Source organism: Chionomys nivalis, chromosome 11 (assembly GCF_950005125.1).
Source record: "Chionomys nivalis chromosome 11, mChiNiv1.1, whole genome shotgun sequence".
NCBI lineage: Eukaryota > Metazoa > Chordata > Mammalia > Rodentia > Cricetidae > Chionomys > Chionomys nivalis.
In genome coordinates this window covers 44,579,692-44,594,832 of record NC_080096.1, presented here as the reverse complement: position 1 = coordinate 44,594,832, position 15,141 = coordinate 44,579,692, and the positions used below count along the sequence as shown (strand labels likewise).

The 15,141-nt window shown below is 45.1% G+C and overlaps 1 protein-coding gene across 18 annotated transcripts in view; it reads left to right on the top strand.

The window, feature by feature from the left end:
* The window catches only part of Sgip1 (SH3GL interacting endocytic adaptor 1), a 181,682-nt gene that overhangs the window by 75,330 nt on the left and 91,211 nt on the right, over nucleotides 1-15,141 (top strand). For 11 of the 18 annotated variants that reach the window (XM_057785339.1, XM_057785338.1, XM_057785341.1 and 8 more), the window contains exons 2-3: nucleotides 6,772-6,835; nucleotides 13,730-13,754. In XM_057785339.1, the coding sequence (XP_057641322.1) occupies nucleotides 6,772-6,835; nucleotides 13,730-13,754 (89 nt within the window). Of the gene's footprint in view, nucleotides 1-6,771; nucleotides 6,836-13,729; nucleotides 13,755-14,728; nucleotides 14,813-15,141 lie in introns of all 18 variants that reach the window. The other 7 variants (XM_057785325.1, XM_057785326.1, XM_057785334.1 and 4 more) reach the window with 2 other exon arrangements.

The following is a 15,141-nucleotide window of genomic DNA, read 5'->3' as shown; positions in this document are numbered from 1 at the left end:
GTATGAGGAAGGGACATCCATAAAAGTCCCAGTTTAGAATCAGATAGATCCAGCACAGCCAGACGGCTTCACAGCAGAGTTGCTGGGTTCCGCTACAGGAGGAAGGACTGACAGCAATTCTGATAGCCCTGGAGAGCAGAGCGGCCCACCTTGTCTGTAAAGGCAAGGGACCAGAAACTTGAGATCAAATTAGTAGTAAGACTGTTAGAAATGCAACTAACACCAAGACTAAGCCCCCATCCTAAGTACCTGGCCTTTATCTCGGCAGGAACCATCAGTTAGACTTTGCTTGCAGTGACACAGATGACAGTCAGGAGGACCCAGACCTAATCCCGTGCAGATTGTCAGGCAGGAGCTACGCTGAAGCTACACTGGTGATGGTTGCTTTGTTATTACCACATTCCAAATTCCCCTGTGAATATAAAAGAAATGATTTTATTTTGGATCCTTTGACCAGTTAAAAGGCCACCAGTAAAGATGGATTATAAAGACTTTACAACTTCATGGCCCCAACATTTCCATGGATTCTCCTGTCTCTGCCTCCTAGATGAACAGCACTGTGTCTGACTTTACATGAGTTCCGGTGACTAAGATGCCTCATAACTGCAAAGCAAGGGTTTTATCCACCGAGCCATGTCCACAGCCCATACAAAATACTTTGAAATTTTTGCCACATATAGAGAACTATGAAATGCCAGGTAATGTTTTTCCAAACATTCAGATGTGGGAATTTGCATCAACACCAGTACTCATTATAGTGAAAATGTTGGTTCAGATCAGTTTCTAGCTTGTCACAAAAATTGTTCATCACCACACTGTTGACAGATATCACACAAAAGTGAAACCAAGGCCTTTTGAGACTTTCTTTTACTTGCATTTGAAAGGCCTCTTCTTTAAGACCATTGAGCAAATGGTTTTAAGCCAGCCCTGTCCTTCACCAAGGTGATGTCCCCACGTGGAGTGCTAATACCGTGGTATTTACCTTCAGAGCTTCTGAGACCAGATCAAAGGAGCTAGCAGCTGAGTAAAGTGTTTCTGGAAGCTTCACATATACCTGATAAAGGAAAGTGCCTGTTCTCCGCAAATTTTCCTGGAAACAGGGACAGAGTGGAGGTCACAAATCTGTAACTGCTTCCAGAAGAGTTCCTTTTGTTATCACAACACAACATTGTTGTTATCTATGGGGAAGAATCACAGTTGAACTTTTTTTATAAAAAAATCACCAAAAATTATTTCAGAACATTTTAAATAAAGGTATGATATTGAGTTGATCGACATCTGCAGTTGTTTAGGCCTGAAACTTCTGAGACATTGTGCTTTGTTTCTTTCACATCTTCCCCCCTCTCTCATTGCAAAATAGCCTGGCTTGAACTCTTATGTTTCTTTTCTGTTGCACTAAAATGTATATAACATCCAGTTTTCTGCTTGGGCCATAATCTCTTAGAACAAACACAACTATCTAGATCCAGAATTTTCCGTCATCTCAGGAGGGTCTCTGTCCTTCTGCTGTCCCCATTCCTCCTTCTACCTAGCCCCATCAACATCTACTCTCTATGTTGACAGATTTGCCTTTGCTGGATATTTCTTATAAAGTTGCAGAATGGGTCATGTTCTCTATGTTTATCTGCTTTCAGTTATCACAGTGACTTTAAGGCTTATTTATGTCATATCAGGTATCAGCACTTAATTCCTTTTTAAGGCTGAATAATGTTCTCTTGTGTAGATATACCACATTTTTACTTGTTCCTAGAGAAATATTTCATCTCCATTTTACTTACAGTATAATATAAGCTAAATAATGAGACATATCTTTAGAGGTTAAAGGCTTTCATAAAAATACAGTATCTCTGAGCAAATCTAGCAGGGAGAAATGTTCATTCAGAACCCATGAGTTAGTCCTGTTCTTCCATCTATAGATTCGGAATTTGTCTCCTGCAACATTCCTTACACCACCCCTCAGACACATCACCGGAAGAGAAAATGCCAACTGTATTTTCACAAAGTTTGTAAGACAGGCTAGTGAAATGGTTCAGTCCTGAGAATGTTTACCATACAAACAAGAGGACCTGAGTTCGAATCCCCAGCACCCATGTGAAAAAGAAGTGTGCCTATAATCCCAGGACTGGGAGGTGAAGACAGGCAGATAACTGGGAGCTCTGTGCCCAGCCATCCCTGCTGCAATGGCAGGCTTCCCGTTCAGTGAGAGACCCTGTCTCGAGACAATGAAGGAGGGCCGTAGAAGGAGATACCTGATATCCTCCTCTGGCCTCTGCTTGTACACTCACAGCACATACGTGTGTATAATCATGAATGAGCTCACACGTACACACACACACCATTTAAAGAGAGTTTGTAAGACATTTTAAAGGGCACGTAGAGAGGCCCTCAGTGACAACATCTGCTTATTATGTCAATGATGGAACTCCTTCTTGGCCTGGATTTTTGGGTCAGCACCGTCAAATTCTGTATCCGTTGTTCTGTTTAATTGTGCAGTAGCAGACTCAGAATTGTCTGAATTGAGATCAACTTTTTTTTAAAGGTCTATTTTTAACTGGACGTGGTGGCACATGACTTTAATCCCAGTACTCAGGAAGCAGGGACAGGTATATCTCTGTGAGTTCGAGACCAACCTGGTCTACAAATTGAACTCTAAGATAGCCAGGGTTGTTACATAGATAGACCCTGTCTTGTGGGGGTGGGGGAGACGACTCTGTTTTTAATATCGTTCCTTTGGAAACTGACTGGCTTGTCTCCAGACACTGGAGGAAGCTAACAGGACGTGAGTTAGAGAGAATCACAGGCCAGCTCACCACAGCTCAGTTCTGGAGCTGCCCATGAAGGTGGCCTCGATCCCATGGCTCAAGGAAGAACTCTCCTCACCCTGGATCTCACAGCAGGCTAATCTTCTTGCTGTGGACCCCACCATTTGCAGAGGGGCATTGCTTTAAAACAAAACAAAACTTTTTTGCTGTCCTTTTCTTAATAAAGAATAGTTGACCCAAATCCATGTCCTATTACCCAAAACAGGATAGAAATTGACTTTAAAATTGCTCAGGCTTTCTGAAGTCAGAATTGGAAAATTATTAGTTTCCTTTTAAATCTTCCATATTTATTAATTTGTTTTTGTGGGTATGGGTAGGGGTGCACGAAGGTGCATGCGTAGGGATCAGAGAACAGCTTCTGGAAGCTGGTTCTTCCTTCCACCATGTATGTCCCAAGAATCAAACTCAGGCTGTGAGGATTGGTGGCAAGTCTCTTTACCCTCTGAGCTGTTGTGCTGGCCCCAGTGTTTCTTGACCTGACGTGAAATGTTTTTACCTTGGTATTGCAATTAATATCCTTGAGAATCAGTTCTCCCATCTATGACTGTAGGGGCTGAGATGGGGGTGGACAAGTGTGTGCATAATCTGTTCTCTTCTTCCACCTTAACAGGGGTTCTGGGTAGATGAATTTGCCCTGCACCCTGTTTTCTCTGCACACCCCTTCTCTTCTCGAGTCTTTCCACTCGGCATGGAGGGGCCACTCTTTAATGCCCATTTAACAATTTGACTGCTTCCTGAAATGTCACATATTTATATGTTCCTATCTCTATTCCATGTGTACATATATTCTGTGTGTTAGAAACAGGACAATCGGTGACACTGACGGTCCAGGTTGGTATAGGATTTTAAGAGTGTGTGATTCCTTCTCTTATCGTCGCTTGTTATAAACCCAAGACTGAAACCCAACGAGCAGAAGCAACAGCAAGCTCTGCAGCCAGAAACGATGCTGGGATAAAACTCTACGTCCCCCAAGTCTGTGCCGGTGCACTTTTTCCTGGAAAACAGATAACTTGGGACCGTCGTGACCTACCTAGGTTCCTATTGGCTGCTGCCCAAATGAGTTAATGGGGTGTGACAATTCTGTTCTGATACAGGACTACCTGGAATCTGAAAGCTGTGGGTGACTCCTGATCTGTTTGCAAGGACATGCCGTCTCTTATAGGTAGAGTTACCAGAGTAAAGAGCTTGAGCATGTGAGTTAGGGAGGATTTGTGCTGTGCTCCTGAAGTCACCAACAGTGACTCATGAGTACTACAGTCATCATGAACCTAAAGCTAAACTGGAAGCAGCAAGAAGCTGAAGCCTGGGGTAAGGGGTAAGAAGAAAATGATGGTTATGTAACTATGGCATTTGTTCCTGTGGGGAAATAAGACAGAGTGGAGAGGAGAGAGGGATTTTAACAAAGAAAACTGAAACAGAATGGGGTGGGGGCAAGCGTTCCTAAATATTATGAATAGTTTGAAATGTCAGCCAGTTCCCCTGTAAACTCATTATGTGACGAGGAATGGGGAAGAGTTTTGTGTGGGGAATGAGTTTTAAAAAGAGCATTGACATTTTAAAGACCTAAACATCTTAAATAGAATGAATATTAAATGCAAAAATCGAGCTGTGCTGAGACATTTTGGAAACTATATTTGAGTAGCATCCTTAGAGACAGCTAATGAGTGACTCAGAGTCTCGGCTGACTCACGGGCCTTGAGAGAGACGATAGCAAATGCCCGATCCTGTCTACTTCTCTGCTCGTTCTTCCTGCCAGACAAATCTTGCAGCTTCAGTGGTCATATTTTGACTTGGTTGGTTGGTTGGTTGGTTGGTTGGTTGGTTGGTTGGTTGGGTTTTTCATTTTGTTATTTTGGAGGAAGGGCCTCACTCTGTAGTCCAGGCTGGCTTCAGACCCAATCCCCCGTCTCAGCCTCCCAACTGCTGAGATAATGGGGATAAACCACCCTGCCCAGCAATATCAAGTTTGTGGTTGGCTTCTCTCTCTCTCAGTACAGCTTTCCCCAGAGTTCAGATTGCACAAGCATCTGCTATAGGAAAACAGCACTTGCCAACATAAGAAAGCCAGCCACATGCGACCTGTGGACCGCATAAAAGACGGGAACGCATAGAACATGGGGTGTTGTAAGAGGAGCGGGCATGCTTTTCATCCCGCCGCCCAGCTAACTTAACCCCTGAAATAACCACACAGAAATTGTATTAATTAAAACACTGCCTGGCCTATTAGCTCTAGCCTCTTATTGGCTAACTCTCACATCCTGATTAACCCATTTCTATTAAATCTGTGTATCACCACGTGACTGTGGCTTACCGGTAAGATTCTAACCTACATCCATCTCAGGCCAGAGATTCACGGCATCTGCCTGTCTCTGCTTTCTTCCTCCCAGAATTCTGTTCTGTCCTCCCCGCCTACCTCAGCTCTGCCCTATCAAAAGGCCAAGGCAGTTTCTTTATTCAACCAATGAAAGCAACACAAATACAGAAGGACCTCCTACACCAATGGGGAACACGTAGGAGATGGGAGGTCTCCACGGGTCCTTGACAAGCAAGAATGGAAGACCCAGACTGGGCTTAGTTCATACGCATGGAAGAAAGGGGCCTTCTGGCCACACTGCTGTCTGAATGGTGCTTTCTTGGAACATAACTTTAATCAGCAAATGTTACCTGATACCTCTGTAAAATGGGCAGGCAGAGGGGAGGAGCCACACATGCAAACCGGGCGGCCCTGGCTTCTAGGCTAGGAAGGCTCACGATCATCAGAGAATCTGAAATAGCTGATGAGCAGCATCATTAATATATTAACACGTACAAGAGCATCAGTAAGATTGAAAGGTCCTATCAGTGTGTGGCATTGAGGTCCGACCTTCACGGATGAATTGGAACTTTGAGTATTGGCAACACAAGCAGTGCATCTCAATTGGAGATGAAGATCCTGAGGAAGAGATGCTGGAGTCCCAGTGTGGGGTGTGCTCAGGGACTAGTTAATAGTCCAGCCTTACCGTGATGCTAAAGATGAGATGGAAGTGCAGTACAGAGAGACGGGGAGAGAGGTGTGCACGGCTCTCCTGGTATGGCTCATCCCTCCGCATTTTAGGATTACCAAGTCTCAAGAACAATCCACCCTGGAAATGGCTATTCTAAATCTGTGATTCAGTTTCTTGGCAAAGTCTTGATCTTCCCGATACATAGCCGTCATCTAAGAAAAGCCTGTGATCTTTCCCAGTTACTGCATCCTTATGTTGCCTATGAGTCTAAGAGCTTCCCCTGCCGCGGCCCTCACAGACACCTGTGTGAGCTTCAATAGTGAATCATATTCGCATATTCGCACGCATAGACATCTGCAGACGCTGCTCTCTGAATATGCAAATTTAACAGCTTTGTGTCGCAACTTTCCCTTTTCTTTTCAGGACTGGAGATTAAACCTCTGTGCCTCGCAACTCCTTGGGGGTCAAACGACTCTTTCACCAGGGTCGTTTAAGACCGTCAGAAAACACAAGTATTTACATGACGATTCATAACGGTAGCATAGTGGCAGCCATGGAGTAGCGATGAAAATAATTCTATGGTTGATGGTCACCACAACACGAGAAACCGTATTAAAGGGCCTCAGTTTTCGGAAGGTTGAGAATCCACTGCTCCAGGGCCTGGTCTGTGCTAGGCAGGCGCTCGACCACTGAGTCATACCCCTAATACCCCTTGTCTTTTTTTTTTCTTCTTCCTCTATTTCTTTACCTTTTTTTTCTTTAATCTTTGAGACATGGTTTCACAAAGTTGCCCAAACTGGTCTTGAAATCACTCTGTAGCAAAGAAGGGGCATTGGATTTGAAGTCCCCGGCCTCTGGCTCTGGAGTCGTGCGTGCGGTAGAGTTCACCAGGCCTGGCTGCCCCTTCTGGGATACAATTACCTGTGCTGCTGACTGCTTTCTGACCCTTTGCCATCTTCCCACAGGACTGAAAAAACGCACAAGGAAGGCCTTTGGAATACGGAAGAAAGAGAAAGACACTGACTCTACGTAAGTACTTTAGAGTCTGCCTCTCTGGGCGAGCTTCGGGCTAAGACCCTGCTGTAGCTGGTGCTTAACGAGTGACCCAAAGTCTCTTGATAGCATGTATTTGTTTTCTGTGCTTTCCCCACTTCCATGTCAACTGTCAGTGGTCAGCACAAACACTTCTTAGACTTGTGCTTTTGAAGAGTTGAGATTTTTCATTGTGTGTTCATTTTTTTTATCATGTACTTTTTTTACTGCCTCATATCTAACCTGTTACTTCACGCAGAGAGGCAGAAGATGTGGCTATTACATTTGTCGAGGCTAAAAACACCTCGTGCACTTCTGGATTTATCAGCATGCCCTGACCCATGAGAATAACGTGATCACTGGTAAAGGCAGGTTCTCTGTAGCCCTAGGTGGCACCCAAAGCTCACTCTTGAGGTCCCAGGACTGGGCAGGCAGAACTGTAAAACCAACAGATTGGACGGGAACCTAAGTAAGAAACCAATGCCCCAAACAACTATGGATGCTTTGATGCAGTTGAATGGTCATACTCAAGAAAATGAATTCCCTGTGTGGCCCTGACCCTGAAGAGTTAGTAATGGAACATGTTCATTCCCCTGTGTTCTTATTTAACCGTAGTGAATGTTCATTCAGAAGATGGCCAGGACACAAAATCTTAGATGCATTTTCAAGTTGTACAAGTAACATCACACATGTGGTTCATTTGCCAAGAACGAAGGATCACAGCCCTTGCTCAGTGTGAGGAGAGCACCAGGGACCAGCTATTGTTGGCTGTAAAAAAAAAAAAAAAAAAAATGCAGGTCTGGGATGGCCTGCCCTGTATCAAAATGGAATCCCAGAAGGATCCTTCTTTACAGAACAATCAGGAAAATAACAGTTGTGTGCGCACATCTGAAAGGAATGAATTATTTTCATCTTCAGCTATTTTATTTAATCAGCCACATTTTCACTAATATAAATCTTATCATAGGATACTTAGCATTTTCTCATGTCCTTCCATGCAAGAATATATAATTCAATCAATGAAGACTTACACAAATTAAAAAGTCTTTCCTACGACTAAACGAGGCAACATGTAACGTGCCTACCAGGCTCCTTGCCATTTAGTGTCAGCTGTTTCTAGTCTCACTGGTATAGGCTGATAGTAATTAAAATGGCAATTAATTAAAATGGAATTTGATGGAAAGTTGAAGGTAAGAAAATGCACATTTGCCCTGATGCTTCATGGCAGGAGGGCCTTGAGTCTGGACCCCTAAAAGATGAGACAATGTCTTTCACACTAATGCAACAACAAAAGTAAAAGCAGGGAGGTGGGGAACCGAGCAGGCACTCAGGACAGAGCAAATGGACAGCGAGTGAGTGTGCCTGTGAGCCAGAGACAAGGATGGATAGTAGAGGATGTCAACTAGGAAAGGCCTTAAATTCTAAGCCTTCTATCCTTGGCAGTGCGTCACCTTGAACCCCTGAAATGTAAACCAAGGATGTGAAGAATTGAGAACGATTATCTTTCTGTCTAGTTGCTAGATGTTAAATCTCTTCATAGTTGGTGTTTCTTCTTTTGGTAATTATATTTACTGCCATCCTGGAGGGGTTTCTAAATTATTAAGTTAGGAATATTTTCCTGAGCATCAAATAACTTGCCTTGCTTCTTGATAAATTTGCCATTTTCTAAATACTAACCACCAAAATAAATGCCTCCCTCTCGTTGAATACCTGTTTCCTTGCCCCTGTTCAGCCAAGAGTCTTAAGACCTTGGAAGTTATGCAGTCCTTTATGTGGGTCTCAGTTTCCTCGCCTGTGGCAGTGAGCTTTCTATTAGGTGAAGTCCACGTTCCCTAGAAGGCCAGACACTGAACTGGTGAGGCTGTCAGCCACGTGGGCCGACAGCTTCATTGGGTCATGTGTTATGTGGGGCATTGTCGGAAACATCTCAGAGGAACATCACAGCAGAAGCCAAGTGTGTTGCTGTGAAGCCCTCTCCATAGCTGTACCAGGGACTTGAGATGTCTGAAAAAGGATCTCTCTTGTGGAGAGAGAGAGAGAGAGAGAGAGAGAGAGAGAGAGAGAGAGAGAGAGAGAGAGAGAGAGGAAAGAGAGGAAAGAAAGAGGCTAAATGAGCCTCAGGGCAGGCTAGGCTAATTTGCATGTAGCCAAACCCCTTCTTTTCCGTCGCCAAGTCTATGGAAGTAAGTTATTCCTCATGCCTTCGCCTCGGATGCCCAGTGTGTCTCTGCGGTCTTCTAATGAGGCATTACTTTATAGACTCCCAAGTGCCTTTCCTTAACTTCTCATCTGATTGCCAAATTGCTTACAGGAGAGCAAATTAAGTAAGTGTAAACTGGTTCCCCCAACAGTGACGGTTAAAGGATACATTGTCTCGGGAAAGCTTTTGTTTCTTGTGAACCCCTGCTCTCTAATTGGGTCACCTATCATTCTTGGAAATGGAATCATAAACACGAAGGGGTTAGCAAGAGCGCTTTGCCAGTTTGCTTTAGCTAATGCCTATGTCAGCCTGCAATCATTGAGACCTGGTTGATGTGATCCTTTTCCAGGAAGCTTTTCCAGGATGGTTGCAACTGGTGCAGGGTTGCTAAGCAACCCAGCTAGGTAGCAGCCAGCATCGACTTCAGATGATTGAACCTTCTCAGCGAGAGTGGGTTTAAGAACCAGAGCTTCCTGATTTGATCATCATTACAGGGGCTGGTAGAGAGGGGAAGGGAGGGAGTCTGTGCTAAGTGGCAGAATATTCAGCGGCACCAGTGTCCTTCATTCTCACATAATTCAATAAGTTTGGTGACAATATCTCACTTCTAAAGATGAGAAATCGATGCCAGGTGGGGTTAGCAACTTGCTGAAGGCCATGAAGAAACAAAGCCAAGAAGAGATCCATGCTCTGAAAAAAGGTAGAGATGAGAAAGACTGTGACCCAGACAGAGAGTCAAAGAGAAATGGCAGTCAGGACAAGAAACAAACCTTTAAAACTAGAGGTCACGCATCCATTTTGAATGACAAGGTTTAAAATAGAACTCATCCAATATAATGGATCTGTCACTTTAAAAAAGGAAAATCTTATTAAAATGAAATACAGGTCCAAGATGTTGGTTTTCCTACAGATTGCTAAATAAATTTGGCATCGTGCAAAAATGGTGAATTCACAGCTGCCTCTGTGTGACGCGGTAAAGATACAAATCCATCGATTCCTGAGAGAGAAGGAACAGAGGAACATCGGAAATACAGAGAGGGAGCAACGGGGCAGCTGGAGTGCGAACTGAAAGAAAGCATAGCACCGCATAGGAAGACGCAAGACATGATGAGATCCACAGAGTCTCCCCATGGGGAAGCGACCTGGAGCAGCCACCAACCAGCACCCAGACCTAGAGAACTGCTGCTACTCACCTGGGGTCAGTAACACACCAGAAGGTGCTGGTCCCTGCTTGACAGCCTCCTGGGACCAGCAAGTTGGAGAGAAAACAGATGGGAAGCAAAGTCATGGCCAAAATCTCAAAAGACTATGGCTGGAGAGAGTCCAGGACAGTGCTGTCTATGGGAGAGCCACAGAAGTGTGAAACGGATGCCTAAGACTGAAATCTCCCACAAGCACCGCAGGTGACTGGCCTGAGAGCGAAGGGGAAAGCAGCACCCCCACCTCCGCCAAGGGGAGCAGCAGCGTGGGAACACAAGAATGCGGAGCCAGGCAGTCTTGCCCAGCATTCTCGGGCATTCGATCAGGGGAAAGGCTGGATCCTCAAGGGAAGACAATGCCCAGGAGAGGCAAACACAAGTCTGGGCACGCCCTCCATGGCCTGTACTCATGTCCCTCCTGGATGCCCCAACGGAAAGTAGGCTCCCCTGGCACACCAGAAAGAGGTACAATTGGATGGCTAGCGTCTCCCATTAGGGAACTCCAACAGGAAGTGGTATCCAGCATAGAAGCCGCCTCAGCAAGGGAGGACACCTAATTTGTTTGAATCACTGAGAACAGCAGCCCACTCCCCACTGAAGAGCAAGCTACAAGGAAGAGCTATCAATGGGGTGGGGGCTGCCATGTCATTCTGCCCAGAAAGAAGTGTACGCTGAGGATAGATTTCCTATTTCATTTTATTTTTCCTTGTTTTACTTTAATTTACATTTCTTTCCATTCTTTAGTTTCTTTTAGTCTAAATCCTGCCTGAACAGGCTTTTGTGTCTGTTCTCTTTTTCTGCGTCTCTTCTTCAGTATTTTCTTAATTTCTCCCCCCATGTCTAGCCCACACGCTGTTGCTCTCTCCTGCTCATTCCTTCCACATCTTCCCTTTGGCTTCCTGTAGTTCTTGTAACCTAAAATACTAGAAACTGCAAGCATCCTAGGGTCCCTGTCTCAGGACCTTATTGGGGACCCAACTGCTCTGGTTTTTAGTTTATTTTGTTTTTTACTCTATGAATGCCAAGACTGCTATAAACAGTCACTTCTGTGTATGCAGTTTGCTTTTCCCAAAAGTAGTCATGAGGGAGGATCCAAGCCGAAACGGGTGGCTCAGAAGACGCCCATAAACTACAGCCAAGAAGCCACAGAGGGCAAAGCAAACCCTGGAGTACCAAGAGCCCAGCAGATGTACAGAAGAGATCAAGGAAACAGAACGCATGTGAGAAATCAAGCTGCTCTAACATAACGCCTCATAGGCAGGCAACAAGGTCTGGGTAGCTAATGCCAGAAGATTCCAGGCTCTTACTATTTAACAGGAGCGGTTTCCACATAGAGGCCTCCGACAGCAGATAAGTGAAGAAAGAAAATCTTCTGCCTGCACAGACACACACCCATGCACACACACACCACACTAAATATCATATATATATGATATATATATATAATCATAATATATATATATGATCTACTAACCCCTACAAGGCAAACACAACAAACTCTCACACTGGTTCTCTCATCAGCGACTTTTTAAAAACCAGGGAAGCATGGAATGATAGTTTCAAATCCCAAAAGTAAATCACTGCCAATGAGACTGCTATATCGAGCAAAGCTTCCTTCTAAAACTGATGGGGAAGAGTAAGGACATTTGAAGACCAGCACCACTAAGGCAATTCATGACATCCATGCCAGCACCAAAGAAGAAGCTCAAAGCACTGTAATGCAAAGGGTGAGGAGGAAAAATAGTCCCAACCCCAGGGGGACAGGAAAGAATAAAGTGGAGGATAGAAGTAGAGGAAAGAGGACTCCTTCACCACCCCTATCCAGGAAACCAACAAGCTCCTAATCCCAACAGGAGAGAAAGAAATGAACCCCTAATAATCCAACACACCAGAAAATCACCCACAGTATGACAGGAATTTCTAGACATTGCTCAGTAATGACGTTAATGTAAATAGCATCAACTTGGCTGGCCAGGGCTGGAGAGATGGCTCAGTGGTTAAGAGCACTGACTGTTTTTTCCAGAGGACCCAGGTTCAGTTCCCAGCACCCACATGGAGATTCACGACCATCTGTAACTCCAGTTCCAAGGTATTCAAAACCATCATCTGGCTTCCACAGGCACTAGGCGTGCACATGGAACCAAAATGCCCCTATACATAAAATAAAAATAAATCTCTCAGAACAAAATAAGATCAAACCTTCTAGTTTTTCCTAATTGTGTAACTTTTAAGTTTCTTACTGTGAATTAAAGCCACGTTCCCAAGTAACAGTGGCTACCCTCTGGCTTGCCCCTCTCCGTTAGTGACTCTTCAAAAACTGCCGTGACCAAGACAACTTGCAAAAGAGCTATGGTTTCCAAGAGTTAGTGTTCGTAAAGGCAGAGCAAAGGTGGCAGGAGCAGGAAACTGTGGGTTTACATCTTGAACCAAAGCCAAGAGACAGAGAGAGCACTGGGGAGGGTGTACACCTCAAAGCCCCGCCCTCAGTGACGAGCTTCCTTTGGCAAGAGTCTCCTAAACCTACCCCAAGGGCTCCACTAAGTATTCAAACACCCGAGACTATGGGGAGACATCTCATTCAAACCACTACAGCTCTCCTCACTTAGTTAGTCCTGTGTTCTGCTGTAATAAAAGTAACTTGCTTACGCTGTTCTACCATGCAGCGTAGCTATGAGCAAACAGTTTGTGTTCCCAGTGAAGAAATGTCCGTGGATGAGGAACAGCACTTTTGAATTCTCAGCAGCTGCCAGGAACTAGTACTTGTTCACTTTTTGTGCTAATCAGGTTAGATAAGGAGCCCAAGGTGACATAACGCGGACATGGTGACGTCTGAACCTCCAGATGTCCCTCACTCTGAAGCCCTTGCTCTCAGAGCACCCCAGCATGGCACCACCATACAGGACCATAGCTAAAGGAGTATACATCTGTCTGTATATATATTTTATGATTGATCCCTTAAGTGGAACCAGCAAGAATAGCTGAGGGAATTGGAAAGCGGCCTCAGCAGCTGAGTATGCTCTTGCAGAGGACTAAATTCAGTCCCAGCACTAATGTAAGGTGGCTTACAACTGTCTGTAACTCCAGTTCCCGGGGACCTGACCCTCTCTCTGGTCTCTATGGGCACCTGCATTCACACTCGCACATGCCCACAAGCAGGCATGCACATATGCACGTAATTTAAAATAAAATAAATCTTTCAAAAAAGAATGGATGGACCAGACTCTTAGGAGATAAGTGGGTCATGGTCCGGCACTGCCAGTTTGTGCCTTTGGAGTTCAGTTCTGGATGAGGGTTTCCCTCCTGACACACCTGTGCCTACCCCACACTCAGAGGTCACTCAGCTTGGTAGTTTTTGTTTCGTCGGCTGGGTTTACTGCAGAGGGAACACAGGGCGGCGGAAGATAACAGCTGAGAGTTCATACTGGGTTCTGTCGTCACTGCAGCAGGAATGGTTCGTTTTCGTAATAGCTATCCATTTCTTTTCTGTTACAGAGGCTCCCCGGATCGAGATGGGATGGTAAGTATTTCAATGACCATTTTCAGCAGGTTCTCACCTCAGTATATGCTATACTTAAGTATCCCAAAGGCCAGTTTCTCCCGCCTCCTCTTTCCTCCCTCCTGCCCTCTCCCTTGCAGGACTTCTCAAAAGCCTAACTATTTTCATTCTCTCTAGTAAGGACGCATGAGAAATCAATGTGGTCCTCGTCCAGTTAGACTTTATCTATTGCGCTTACCTAAAACCCAGTGCCAGAGCCCACAAGCAAACTAGCTGCAGAGATGGCAGATCCAAAGCCAGAGAGCTACTACAGCTGACTTCTGTTTCATCTCCAGCTCAGTGATACAAAGCTCATTATGGGAGAAAGTTCTCCAGTGGCACCACCGTTGTAGAGGAACTGCTTCCCAATAAAACTTTTCCCTTGAGGAGCTGGGCTGCAAATACATTTTCTATATTAAATTCAGAAATAGGGAGTGGTCTTGAAACTACATGTGCCTGAAATTTACCGCCTGGAGGAGAAAAATGCACCCACTGGGTTTCAATTTAGCAGGAAGCGACTCCTAGCTGGCTGCCAGATTTTTTTGGTTTTTAAAGAGGTCCCGGGTATGCCAGCTCGGAACGGTCCACATCCGAGTCTGCCCTGTCTTCTGAAATGACTTTCCCTTCCCATCTAATCAGCTGCCTATTCAGAAGGTTCTAAACAACAGCTGTCATCGAGGGGGAATGGGCACACATTAAGCTCCCTGGGCCAGAGTGAGAACTAAAATAAACCCGCGGTTAAAAATATATATTTTGAAAAACTGCTCCATATACAGTGTACCTAATGGGGCGCTAATTGCATCCACAGCGGGAATTTTTCTCCTGCACTTGACTTAGGAGGTTTTGGCTTTGGGGTACCTTTTGCGTTCATGTGATTCTCGCTATGAAATGCTTCTGAAAACGTAGAATGAAATTAGTCAGACTTTGGGGCCCTCTATAATCCAGGCTCTATCCAGCAGGGGAACAAAAAGGCCCAGAAGACCCAGCTTCTCCTCACCTCTTGCTTCTGGCTCAGAGCCCTCTCCTTAACTCTGTCTCAGGTACTCTCTGCTTCCGTGTCTTCTCTTTGCTTCTGGCTGGGTCCTCTCCCCGGGTCCTTCTGTCTTTCTGTCCACACCTTCACCAGGCTCTGTCATCTCCTTTGCCCTTCCTGGACGCTACTCCTGGCTTTTCTCATTCTCCCACTCTCTCTGTCTTGTCTTTTTTTTTTTTCTTTCTCCGACCCCCTGCTCATTGTCTCTGAGGCCCTGTTGCTACCTCTCTGGTCTCTGCTCTTCTGAGGAGCCCCAGCTTACACATCTACTGGATTCTGTACCATGGTACCTGATGTTGAAGATGACCATGTACAGTTCGCTGCAGGCGTGAGCCC